Source organism: Tachyglossus aculeatus, chromosome 2 (genome assembly GCF_015852505.1).
Source record: "Tachyglossus aculeatus isolate mTacAcu1 chromosome 2, mTacAcu1.pri, whole genome shotgun sequence".
Lineage (NCBI taxonomy): Eukaryota > Metazoa > Chordata > Mammalia > Monotremata > Tachyglossidae > Tachyglossus > Tachyglossus aculeatus.
This window is the reverse complement of record NC_052067.1, coordinates 169,409,569-169,422,451: the sequence shown is the minus strand read 5'-3', so window position 1 is coordinate 169,422,451 and position 12,883 is coordinate 169,409,569. Positions and strand designations below refer to the sequence as shown.

At 50.5% G+C, this 12,883-nt stretch overlaps 1 protein-coding gene across 10 annotated transcripts in view; it reads right to left on the bottom strand.

Annotated features, from left to right (window-relative positions):
* Nucleotides 1–12,206, bottom strand: part of C2CD5 (C2 calcium dependent domain containing 5) — a 224,110-nt gene extending 211,904 nt beyond the window's left edge. For 9 of the 10 annotated variants that reach the window (XM_038765549.1, XM_038765568.1, XM_038765585.1 and 6 more), the window contains exons 1-2: nt 12,085–12,206; nt 609–695 (exon numbers count right to left, since the gene is read on the bottom strand). In XM_038765549.1, the coding sequence (XP_038621477.1) occupies nt 609–695; nt 12,085–12,174 (177 nt within the window). In that variant the 5' untranslated portion in view covers nt 12,175–12,206. Of the gene's footprint in view, nt 1–608; nt 696–5,492; nt 5,575–12,084 lie in introns of those variants that run through there. The other variant, XM_038765611.1, reaches the window with a different exon arrangement.
* Between the last annotated feature and the right edge of the window lie 677 nt (nt 12,207–12,883).

Genomic DNA, 12,883 nt, shown 5'->3' with positions numbered 1-12,883 from the left:
AGGAAGAATATCACTAGAATTTACCATAAACTATGCATAAACTGGGATCTTAAAAGAGAAGCAGCGTGGGAGACTTGAGCCCACTGTTGGATCGGGACCGTCTCTATATGTTGCCAACATGGACTTCCCAAGCGCTTAGTACAGTGCTCTGCACACAGTAAGTGCTCAATAAATATGATTGAATGAATGAATTAAAACTGTGAGACCCCCGTGGGACAACCTGAGCACCTTGTATCCCCCCCAGAACAGTGCTTCGCACATAGGAAGCGCTTAACAAATGCCATCTTCACCACAGTGCTTTGCACATAGTAAACGCTTAACAAATGCCGTCATTATTATTATTATTATCATTATTATTATTAATAATAATAATAATAATAATAAAAACAATTCATTCATTCATTCAATCGTATTTATTGAGCGCTTACTGTGTGCAGAGCACTGGACTAAGCGCTTGGGAAGTCCAAGTTGGCAACAGATAGAGACGGTCCCTACCCAACAGCGGGCTCACAGTCTATTATTATTAAAAACGACTCACTCCTAATGCCACGTATCCTCTCGGAGGGGATTGGGTGCATTTCGATGGGGAGCGTTGACTTCCAACTTACCTCAAATTTAAACCACTCGGAGTTCCACTGAGGGTTGAGGGACTTGTGATACACGTCTGTTTTAAACGTCGTGTTCCCAAACTTCACCTAAAGAAAAGCCACAGCATCGAAGGTGAGGGGCGCGGGATGAGAGCGAGAAGGTTTTAAGCTTGGAGGAGAAGGCCCTCCGACAGAGATAGCGAGTGATAATAATAATAATAATAATAATGATGGCATTTGTTAAGTGCTTACTATGTGCCAAGCACTGTTCTAAGCGCTGGTGGGGACACAAGATCCCTCCTCGTCCCCCTCTCTATCCCCCCATCTTACCTCCTTCCCTTCCCCACTGCACCTGTATATATGTATATATGTGTGTACATATTTGTTACCCTATTTATTTATTTTACTTGTACATATCTATTCTATTTATTTTATTTCGTTAGTATCCTTGGTTTTGTTCTCTGTCTCCCCCTTTTAGACTGTGAGCCCACTGTTGGGTAGGGACTGTCTCTAGATGTTGCCAACTTGGACTTCCCAAGCGCTTAGTACAGTGCTCTGCACACAGTAAGCGCTCAATAAATATGATTGATGATGATGATACAAGATGATCAGGTTGTCCCACGCCGGGGTTCACAGTCTTCATCCCCATTCTCCAGATGAGGGAACTGAGGCCCAGAGAGGTGAAGTGACTTGCCCAAGGTCACACAGCAGACATGTGGCGGAGTGATGCGGAAGCTGTCTGCGTTCCCCGTCCCACCGCTGAAGAGCAGCGAAAATCATTCCAGTGCGAAGCCCGTCCCGAGAAGCCCTTCCCTCAGCCCCACCGTGGCTACAGCCCAGACCGAAGGACGTGGGTTCGAATCCCGGCCCCACCGTGAGCCCACTGTTGGGTAGGGACCGTCTCTATATGTTGCCAACTTGTACTTCCCAAGCGCTTAGTACAGTGCTCTGCACACAGTAAGCGCTCAATAAATATGATTGATTGATTGATTGATTCTCTGCTGTGTGACCTTGGACGAGTCATTTCACTTCGTGGCTCAGTGGAAAGAGCCCGGGCTTTGGAGTCAGAGGTATTTAGTTATTTATTTTACTTGTACATATCTATTCTATTTATTTTATTTTGTTAATATGTTTGGTTTTGTTCTCTGTCTCCCCCATCTAGGCTGTGAGCCCGCTGTTGGGTAGGGACCGTCTCTAGATGTTGCCAACTTGTACTTCCCAAGCGCTTAGTCCAGTGCTCTGCACATAGTAAGCGCTCAATAAATACGATTGATTGATTGATTGATTGATTCAAATCCCGGCTCTGCCACTTGTCAGCTGGGTGACTTTGGGCAAGTCACTTCACTTCTCTGGGCCTCACTTCCCTCATCTGTAAAATGGGGATGAAGACCATGAGCCTCCCGTGGAACAACCTGATCACCTTGTAATAATAATAGCATTTATTAAGCACTTACTATGTGCCAAGCACTGTTCTAAGTGCTGGGGAGGTTACAAGGTGATCAGGTTGTCCCAAGAGGGCTCACAGTCTTAATCCCCATTTTACAGATGAGGGAACTGAGGCCCAGAGAAGTTAAGTGACTTGCCCAAAGTCATACAGCTGACAAGTGGCGGAGCCAGGATTTGAACCCATGACCTCTGACTCCAAAGCCCGGGCTCTTTCCATTGAGCCATGCTGCTTCTCTAAGCCTCCGCAGCACTTAGAACAGTGCTTTGCACATAGTAAGCGCTTAATAAATGCTTTTATTATTATTATTATTATTCTCCGGGCCCCAGTTCCCTCATCTGAAAAATGGGGACGAAGACTGTGTGCCCCTTCTAATCCCAGCTCTGCCACTTGCCTGCTGTGTGGCCCTGGGTAAGTCACTTCACTTCTCTGGGCCTCAGTGCCTGACAAAGAATAAGCGCTTAAGACATACCATAAAAAAATAAAATTCATTCATTCAATCGTATTTATTGAGCGCTTACTGTGTGCAGAGCACTGTATTAAGCGCTTGGGAAGTACCAATTGGCAACATACAGAGACGGCCCCTACCCAACAACGGGCTCACAGTCTAGAAGATTAATATTAGGAGGTCTTCCCAGACTGAGCCCCCTCCTTCCTCTCCCCCTCCCCATCCCCCCCGCCTTACCTCCTTCCCCTCCCCACAGCACCTGTATAGATGTTTGTACATATTTATTGCTCTACTTATTTTACTTGTACATATTTACTCTATTACTTTTATTTTGTTAATATGCTTTGTTTTGTCGTCTGTCTCCCCCTTCTAGACCGTGAGCCTGTTATTGGGTAGGGACCGTCTCTATATCAATCAATCAATCAATCGTATTTATTGAGCGCTTACTGTGTGCACAGCACTGTACTAAGCGCTTGGGAAGTACAAGTTGGCCACATATAGAGACGGTCCCTACCCAACAGCGGGCTCACAGTCTAGAAGGGGGAGACAATTGAATGAATGAATGAATGATGGCATTACCGTCATACATTACCTGCATATATATATATATATATATATATATATGTTTGTACATATTTATTGCTCTACTTATTTTACTTGTACATATTTATTCTATTTATTTTATTTTGTTAATAGGTTTGGTTTTGTTGTCTGTCTCGCCCTTCTAGACTGTGAGCCCGCTGTTGGGTAGGGACCATCTCTATATATTGCTGACTTGGACTTCCCAAGCGCTTAGTACAGTGCTCTGCACACAGTAAGTGCTCAATAAATACGATTGAATGAATGAATGAATGAATGATGGCATTACCATCAACTTATTTATTTTACTTGTACATATTTATCCTATTTTATTTTGTTAATACGTTTTGTTTCGTTGTCTGTCTCCTCCTTCTAGACTGTGAGCCCGCTGTCCGGTAGGGACCGTCTCTATATATAGTCAGAGGTCATGGGTTCAAATCCCAGCTCTGCCACTTGTCGAATGTGTGACTTCGGGCAAGTCACTTCACTTCTCTGGGCCTCAGTTCCCTCATCTGTAAAATGGGGATTAAGACTGTGAGCCCCACGAGGGACAACCTGATCACCTTGTATCCCCCCAGCGCTTAGATCAGTGCTTTGCACATAGTAAGCGCTTAACAAATGCCATCATTAGTATTATTATTATTATTACTCAGCCCACAATCATAATAACTGCGGGATTTGCAGCGTGGCTCAGTGGCAAGCGCCCGGGCTTGGGAGTCAGAGGTCATTCGTTCATTCAATCGTATTTATTGAGCGCTTACTGTGTGCAGAGCACTGTACTAAGCGCTTGGGAAGTACAAGTCGGGAACGTATAGAGACGGTCCCTACCCAACGACGGGCTCACGGCCTAGAAGGGGGAGACAGACGACAAAACAAAACATGTGGACAGGTGTCAAGTCGTCAGAATAAACAGAATTAAAGCTAAAGCTTTAGGTCATGTTAAAGCTAAAGGTCGTGGGTTCTGATCCCGGCTCCGCCACTTGTCAGCTGGGTGACCTTGGGCAAGTCACTTCACCTTCCTGTGCCTCAGTTACCTCACCTGTGAAATGGGGATGAAGAGCGTGAGCCCCACGTGGGACAACACCTGATTACCTTGTATCTACCCCAGCGCTTACAGCAGTGCTTGGCACATAGTAAGCGCTTAACAAACAGAAGCGCTTGACAGAGAAGCAGTGTGGCTCAGTGGAAAGAGCCCGGGCTTTGGAGTCAGAGGTCATGGGTTCAAATCCCGGCTCCACCGCTTGTCAGCTGCGTGACTTTGGGCAAGTCACTTCACTTTCTAGACTGTGAGCCCACTGTTGGGTAGGGACTGTCTCTATATGTTGCCAGCTTGTACTTCCCAAGTGCTTAGTACAGTGCTCTGCACACAGTAAGCGCTCCATAAATACGATTGACTGATTGATTGATTCTCTGTGCCTCAGTTACCTCATCTGTAAAACGGGGATTAAGACTGTGAGCCCCACACGGGACAACCTGATCACCTTGTAATTTCCCCAGTGCCTACAGCAGTGCTCTGCACATAGTAAGCGCTTAATAAATGCCATTATTATTATTATTAAATACCATAATTATTATTAGCAGGCCTACCCAGACTGAGCCCCTTCCTTCCTCTCCCCTCGTCCCCCTGTCCATCCCCCCATCTTACCTCCTTCCCTTCCCCACAGCACCTGGATATATGGATATATGTTTGTACATATTTATTACTCTATTTATTTTACTTGTACATATCTATTCTATTTTATTTTGTTAGTATGTTTGGTTTTGTTCTCTGCCTCCCCCTTTTAGACTGTGAGCCCAATGCTGGGTAGGGACTGCCTCTATACGTTGCCAATTTGTACTTCCCAAGCGCTTCGTCCAGTGCTCTGCACATAGTAAGCGCTCAATAAATACGATTGATGATGATTAGCAGTATGTGCCAGGCACCATACTAAGCGCTGGGGTGGATACAGGCAAACCAGCCACTGTTCCACGTGGGGTTTACAGTCTCGATCCCCAATTCACAGCTGAGGATTATTATTATTATTATTATTGTTACTGTTTTTGTTGTTATTATTATTATTCTTCTTCCCAGCGAGAGCAACATGGGAATCCTTCCTGGCTAGGGCCACTATCAATCAATCAATCAATCATCAATCGTATTTATTGAGCGCTTACTATGTGCAGAGCACTGTACTAAGCGCTTGGGAAGTACAAATTGGCAACACATAGAGACGGTCCCTACCCAACAGTGGGCTCACAGTCTAAAAGGGGGAGACAGAGAACAGAACCAAACATACCAACAAAATAAAATAAGTAGGATAGAAATGTACAAGTAAAATAAATAAATAAATAAGTAAATAGAGTAATAAATATGTACAACCATATATACATATATATAGATAACAGATCCACATATCTGGGGCAGGATAAACTCTCTGCACTGTTGGGCTCCGACCTTGGCTTCCCTTGAAAACTTGTCCGATTCCAAAACGACTCCCAAGGTGCTTCCGAGAAGCGGCTCGGACAACGTTTTCAGTTTTTCCTTCCCAAATCCTTGGCATCAATCTCCTTTTGCCACCAATTTAGAACCGGAGTCGCTTCAGAGGCCTAAAAATAGCTCTCCTTTATTCCTGCCAAAGCTCCCGGTGCTTTCGTATCAATTTCCCGCTGGCGTCTCTGCATCCCCTCCTTCCAGCGGTGAGCAAGGGCTCCGAAGGGCCCCATTTAAAACTGGAGAAACTGAGGCAAAGGCAAGTCAGGTGACTTGCTCAAGGCAACAGAGATGGAATAATGATAATAATTATAATAATGATGGCGTTTGTTAAGCGCTTACTAGGTGCAAAGCGCTGTTCTAAGCGCTGCTAAGCGCAGTCTTTTAGACTGTGAGCCCACTGTTGGGTAGGGACTGTCTCTATATGTTGCCAATTTGTACTTCCCAAGCGCTTAGTACAGTGCTCTGCACATAGTAAGCGCTCAGTAAATACGATTGATGATGATGATGATGGGGGATACAATAATAATAATAATAATGATGATGGCATTTGTTAAGCGCTTACTATGTGCAAAGCACTGTTCTAAAGGTAATCAGGTTGTCCCACGGGGGGCTCACAGTTTTAACCCCCATTTTCCAGGTGAGGTAACTGAGGCACAGAGAAGTGAAGTGACTTGCCCAAAGTCACACAGCTGACAATTGGCGGGGCCGGGATTTGAACCCATGACCTCTGACTCCAAAGCCACGCTGCTTCTCTACAAGGTGATCAGGTTGTCCCACGGGGGGCTCACAGTCTTAATCCCCATTTTATAGATGAGGTCACTGACGCTCCAAGAATAATAATAATAATAATAATAATAATGATAGTATTTGTTGAGCGCTTACTATGTGCAAAGCACTGTTCTAAGCACTGGGGGGATACAAGGTGATCAGGTTGTCCCACGTGGTGCTCACAGTCTTAACCCCCCTTTTACAGATGAGGGAACTGAGGCCCAGAGAAGTGAAGTGACTTGCCCAAAGTCACACAGCCGACAATTGGCAGAGTCGGAATTTGAACCCATGACCTCTGACTCCAAAGCCCGGGCTCTTTCCACTGAGCCACGCTGAAGTGAAGTGACTTGCCCAAGGTCACACAGCAGACAGGACCGTCTCTATACGTTGCCGACTTGTACTTCCCAAGTGCTTAGTCCAGTGCTCTGCACACAGGAAGTGCTCAATAAATATGACTGAATGAATGAACATGTGGCGGAGCTGGGATTCGAACCCATGACCTCTGACTCCAAAGCCCATGCTCTTTCCACTGAGCTACGCTGAACTAATACTACTAATACTAACTATACTAGCTATAAGTATACTATATACTATACTGCTATAACTATATATAATCAATCAATCAATCAATCTTATTTATTGAGCGCTTACTGTGTGCAGAGCACTGTACTAAGCACTTGGGAAGTCCAAGTTGGCAACATATAGAGACGGTCCCTACCCAACAGTGGGCTCACAGTCTAAAAGGGGGAGACAGAGAACAAAACCAAACATACTAACAAAATAAAATAAATAGAATAGATATGGACAAGTAAAATAAATAAATAAATAAATAGAGTAATAAATCTGTACAAACGTATATACATATATGCGGGTGCCGTGGGGAAGGGAAGGAGGTAAGACGGTGGGGATGGAGAGGGGGAAAGCACTGTGCAAAGCCCTGTTCTAAGCGCTGGGGAGGTTACAAGGTGATCAGGTTGTCCCCCGGGGGGCTCACAGTCTTCATCCCCATTTGACAGATGAGATAACTGAGGCCCAGAGAAGTGAAGTGACTTGCCCAAAGTCACCCAGCTGACAACTGGCGGAGCTGGGATTTGAACCCATGACCTCTGACGCCAAAGCCCGGCCTCTTTCCACTGAGCCTCGCTGCTTATATTATATATTGTATTATATATACAGGTATATATAATATATAGTATATATATATACTATAGCATATTGTATACTAACTATATGTATACTAACAATATCACTAACAGCAATAATAAAAGGAATAATTGTGGAATTAGTTAAGCTCTTACTACGCGCTGGGCACTGTGGGGAAGGGAAGGAGGTAAGACGGGGGGATGGAGAGGGGGACGAGGGGGAGAGGAAGGAAGGACCGGCGTGAGGCTCACAGTCTCCATCCCCATTTTCCAGATGAGGGAACTGAGGGTCAGAGAAGTGAAGTGACTTGCCCAAGGTCACACAGCAGACAGGTGGCGGGGGCAGAATTAGAACCCAGGACCTTCTGATTCCCAGGCCCGGGCTCTACCCACTAGGCTGCTCAGACAGATGCACCTAAAAGCCCTTTGTTTTTAATCCTGCTCCAATCCTATCTGAGCCTTCTTTCCGTTGCCAATACACAAACAATTTAATGGCATTTAAGGCTTAAATCAATCAATCAATCAATCGTATTTACTGAGCGCTTACTGTGTGCAGAGCACTGTACTAAGCGCTTAAAGTATAAAGCGGCGTGGCTCAGTGGAAAGAGCCCGGGCTTTGGAGTCAGAGGTCGTGGGTTCAAATTCCGGCTCCACCACGTGTCAGCTGTGTGACTTTGGGCAAGTCACTTCACTTCTCCGGGCCTCAGTTCCCTCATCTGTAAAATGGGGATTAAGACTGTGAGCCCCACTTGGGACAACTTGATCACCTTGTATCCCCCCAGCGCTTAGAACAGTGCTTTGCACGTAGTAAGCACTTAATAAATGCCATCATTATTATTATTATTATTATTGAGAAGCAGCTTGGCTCAGTGGAAAGAGCCCGAGCTTTGAAGTCAGAGGTCATGGGTTCGAATCCTGACTCCGCCACATGTCCGCTGTGTGACCTTGGGCAAGTCACTTCACTTCTCTGAGCCTCAGTTCCCTCATCTGTAAAATGGGGATTAAGACTGTGAGCCCCCCGTGGGACAACTTGATCACCTTATATCCCCCCAGCGCTTAGAACAGTGCTTTGCACATAGTAAGCGCTTAACAAATGCCATTATTATATTATTATTCAATTCTCTGGGCCTCAGTTCCCTCACCTGTCAAATGGGGATGAAGACTGTGAGCCCCACGGGGGACAACCTGATCACCTTGTATCCCCTCCAGTGCTTAGAACAGGGCTTTGCATATAGTAAGCACCGAAGAAATATGATCATTATTATTATTATTATTATTATGCTAATAATTGTTCTTGCTCAGAGAACAACAATCTTCCCCAAACCAGAGAGGCAGTGAGGCCTAGTGGGCAGAGCACCCAACAGAGAAGCAGCATGGCTCAGTGGAAAGAGCCCGGGCTTGGGAGTCAGAGGTTGTGGGTTCGAATCCCGGCTCCGCCGCTTGTCTGCTGTGCGACTTTGGGCAAGTCACTTCACTTCTCTGGGCCTCAGTCACCTCATCTGTCAAATGGGGATGAAGAAAGACTGTGAGCCCCGTGTGGGACAACCTGATCACCTTGTATCTACCCCAGCGCTTGGCACATAGTCAGCGCTTAACAAATACCATCATTATTATCATCAAGTCAATAATCGTTCTTGCTCAGAGCACAAGGACCATCCCCAAAGCAGAGAGGCAGCGAGGCTTGGGGAGCAGAGCCCGCCAGGGAGTCCCAGGACCTGAGTTCTAATCCCACCCATGAGCAGATAGATGTCACAAGCGCACCGGAACTGCCACCGTTACTGGGAGACCATGAGGGTCACACATAGGATGAAGAAGCAGCGTGGCTCAGTGGAAAGAGCCCGGGCTTGGGAGTCAGAGGTCAGGGGTTCAAATCCTGGCTCCACCGCTTGTCAGCTGGGTGACTTTGGGCAAGTCACTTCACTTCTCTGGGCCTCAGTTCCCTGATCTGGAAAATGGGGATGAAGACTGTGAGCCCCCCTTGGGACAACCTGATCACCTTGTAACCTCCCCGGGGCTTCAAACAGTGCTTTGCACATAGTAAGCGCTTAATAAATGCCATCATTGTTATTATTCATTCATTCATTCATTCATTCAATCATCATCAATCGCATTTATTGAGCGCTTACTATGTGCAGAGCACTGGACTAAGCGCTTGGGAAGTACAAATTGGCAACATATAGAGACAGTCCCTACCCAACAGTGGGCTCACAGTCGTATTTATTGAGCGCTTACTGTGTGCAGAGTACTGTACTAAGCGCTTGGGAAGGAAGGAAAGGAAAGGAGGAAGGAAGGAAGGAAGGAAGGATAGAAGGAAAGAAGGAAGGAAGGAAAGAAGGAAGGAAGGAAGGAAGGAAGGATAGAAGGAAAGGAGGAAGGAAGGGAGGAAGGGAGGAAGGGAGGAAAGGAGGAAGGGAGGGAAGAAGGAAGGAAGGACGGGAGGGAGGGAGGGAGGAAGGAAGGAAGGAAGGAAGGAAGGAAGGAAGGAAGGAAGGAAGGAAAGGAGGAAAAAACGAAGGAAAGAGGGAGTGAAAGAAGGGAGGTGGGGGAAATGGGGAGGGGTGGGGCTGAGATCTGAGGGGGCGGGGCTTAGGGAAGCAGCGTGGCTCAGTGGAAAGAGCCCGGGCTTTGGAGTCAGAGGTCGTGGGTTCAAATCCCAGCTCCACCGCTTGTCAGCTGGGTCACTTTGGGCAAGTCACTTCACTTCTCTGGGCCTCAGTTCCCTCATCTGGAAAATGGGGATGATGAGCCCCCCGTGGGACAACCTGATCACTTTGTAACCTCCCCAGCACTTAGAACAGTGTTTTGCAAATAGCGCTTAATAATGCTATTATTCCTATAAGGAAGGAAGGAAGGAAGGAAGGGAGGAAGGAAGGAAAGGATGAAGAAACAAAGGAAGAAGGGAGTGAAAGAAGGGAAGTGGGGGAAATGGGAAGGGGTGGGGCTGAGATATGAGGGGGTGGGGCTTACGGAAGCGGCATGCCTCAGTGGAAAGAGCCTGGGCTTTGGAGTCAGAGGTCATGGGTTCAAATCCCGGCTCCACCACTCGTCAGCTGTGTGACTTTGGGCAAGTCACTTCACTTCTCTGGTCCTCTGTCACCTCATCTGTAAAGTGGGGATGAAGACTGCGAATCCCCCCAAGGGACAAGCTGATCACCTTGTAACCTCCCCTGCGCTTGGAACGGGGCTATGCACATGGTAAGCACTTAAAAAATGCCATTATTATTAGGAAGGAAGGAAGGAAGGAAGGAAAAAAGGAAGGACGGGAGGGAGGAAGGAAGGATGGAAGGAAAGAACGAAGGAAGGAGGAAGTGAAAAAGGGATGTGGGGGAAATGGGGAGGAGCGGAGCTGAGGGGGCGGGGCTTGGGACTGAGGGGCGGGGCTTGGGATCGATGGGCGGGGCTTGGGGCTGAGGGGCGGGGCTGTGGCTAGGGGGCGGGACTGTGGGGCGGGGCTTGGGGCTGAGGGGCGGGGCTGAGGTCCGAGAGGGCGGGGCTGAGGACCGAGAGGACGGGGCTTGAGGCCGAGGGGCGGGGCTGGGGCTGGGGGGCGGGGCTTAGAGCTGAGGGGCGGGGCTTAGAACTGAGAGGGCGGGGCGGAGGGGGCGGGGCTTAGATGTGAGGGGCGGGTGAGGGATGAGAGGGCGGGGTGGAGGGGCGGGTCTTGGGTCTGAGGGGCGGGGCTGGGGCTGAGGGGGCGGGGCTTAGGCCTGAGGGACGGGGCCGAGGAATAAGTGGGAGGGGCGGAGGGGCGGGGCTTAGGGCGGAGGGGAGGGGCTTTGGGGTGAGAGGCGGGACAGATATCTGAGTGGGCGGGGCTTGGGGCTGAGAGCCGAGGGCGGAGGGGGTGGGGCTTGGTCTCAGAGGCGGGGCTTAGATCTGAGGGGCGGGGCTGAGGACTGAGGGGGCGGGGCTGAGGACTGAGGGGGCGGGGCTCCGGGCTGATGGGCGGGCTGAGGACTGAGGGCTGATGGGCGGGGCTGAGGGGTGGGGCTAAGGACTGAGAGGCGGGGCCTAGGGATGAGGGGCGGGGCTGCGTGCTGATGGGCGGGGCTTAGGACTGAGGGGTGCGAAGGGGCGGGGCTAAGGGCCGAGGGGCGGGGCTTAGAAAAGAGGAGCAGGGGGCCTAGATCCGAGTGGGCGTGGCTGAGGGCCGAGGGGCGGGCTAGACGGTTGAGGGGCGGGGCTAGGGGCCTGAGGGGGCGGGGGCTGGGGGCGGGGCTTCGGGCAGAAGGGCGGGGCTTAGGACTGAGGGTTGTGAAGGGGCGGGGCTAAGGGACGGGGGGCGGGGCTTAGGGCTGAGGGGTGTGAAGGGGCGGGGCTAAGGGCCGAGGGGCGGGGCTTAGAAAAGAGGAGGGGGGCCTAGATCCGAGTGGGCGTGGCTGAGGGCCGGGGGGCGGGGCTAGACGGTTGAGGGGCGGGGCCTAGGGGCGGGGCTAGGGGTCTGAGGGGGCGGGGCTTAGAAAAGAGGAGCAGGGGCCTAGATCCGAGTGGGCGTGGCTGAGGGCCGGGGGCGGGGCTAGACGGTTGAGGGGCGGGGCCTAGGGGCGGGGCTAGGGGTCTGAGGGGGCGGGGCCGAGGGGCGGGGCTTCGGGCAGAAGGGCGGGGCGGGGGGTCCCGTGGGGCTCGGCGCTGGGCGCCCCCACCTCCACGAAGGCATCGGTGAGGTCGCTGGCCCGGTCCATCACCGGCAAATGGCGGCCGGCCACGATCTTCACCTTCAGCTTCCCGGGCATGGCCGACGCAGCCGGTCGTCCGTCCGTCTGGGTGTGTGCCTGTGTGTGTGTGCGTGCGGGGTGTGTGTGTGTGTGTGCGGGGTGCGCGCGCACGGCGGCGCGGGGGGGGGAGGGGCGGCCCAACGTGCCCGGGCCCGGCGCGCGCCCCGCTGACAGCCCCGCCGCGCGCACGCGCCGCTCCGGCCCCGCCCCTAGGGGGCGGCCCAAGGGGGGGAGGGGGGGCGGATCGATGAGTCGGCGCTCGGCCGCTCTGCCTTCCGGGAGCCGCCGAGGGGGGGCGCGCGCGGGGCGGAAGGGGCGGGTAGGAGAGCGCCGAGGAGTCGATCCGCCTGGGGGCGGGGGTGGATGGACGTGCGCATGCGCGCGCCCCGAGAAACAGGTTGGCCCACGCGACCCGAGAAACGGGGAGGGGCGCATGCGCGTGCCCCGAGTAACAGGTTGGCGCACGCACCCCGAGAAACGGGGGGCGCATGCGCGCCTTTCCTTCCCCACAGCACCTGTATATATGTTTGTACGTATTTATTTATTTTACTTGTACATTTTCATTCTACTTATTTTATTTTGTTAATATGTTTTGTTTTCATAATCGTCATCATCAATCGTATTTATTGAGCGCTTACTGTGTGCAGAGCACTGGACTAAGCGCTTGGGAAGTCCAAGTTGGCAACATATAGAGACGGTCCCTACCCAACAGTGGGCTCACGGTCTA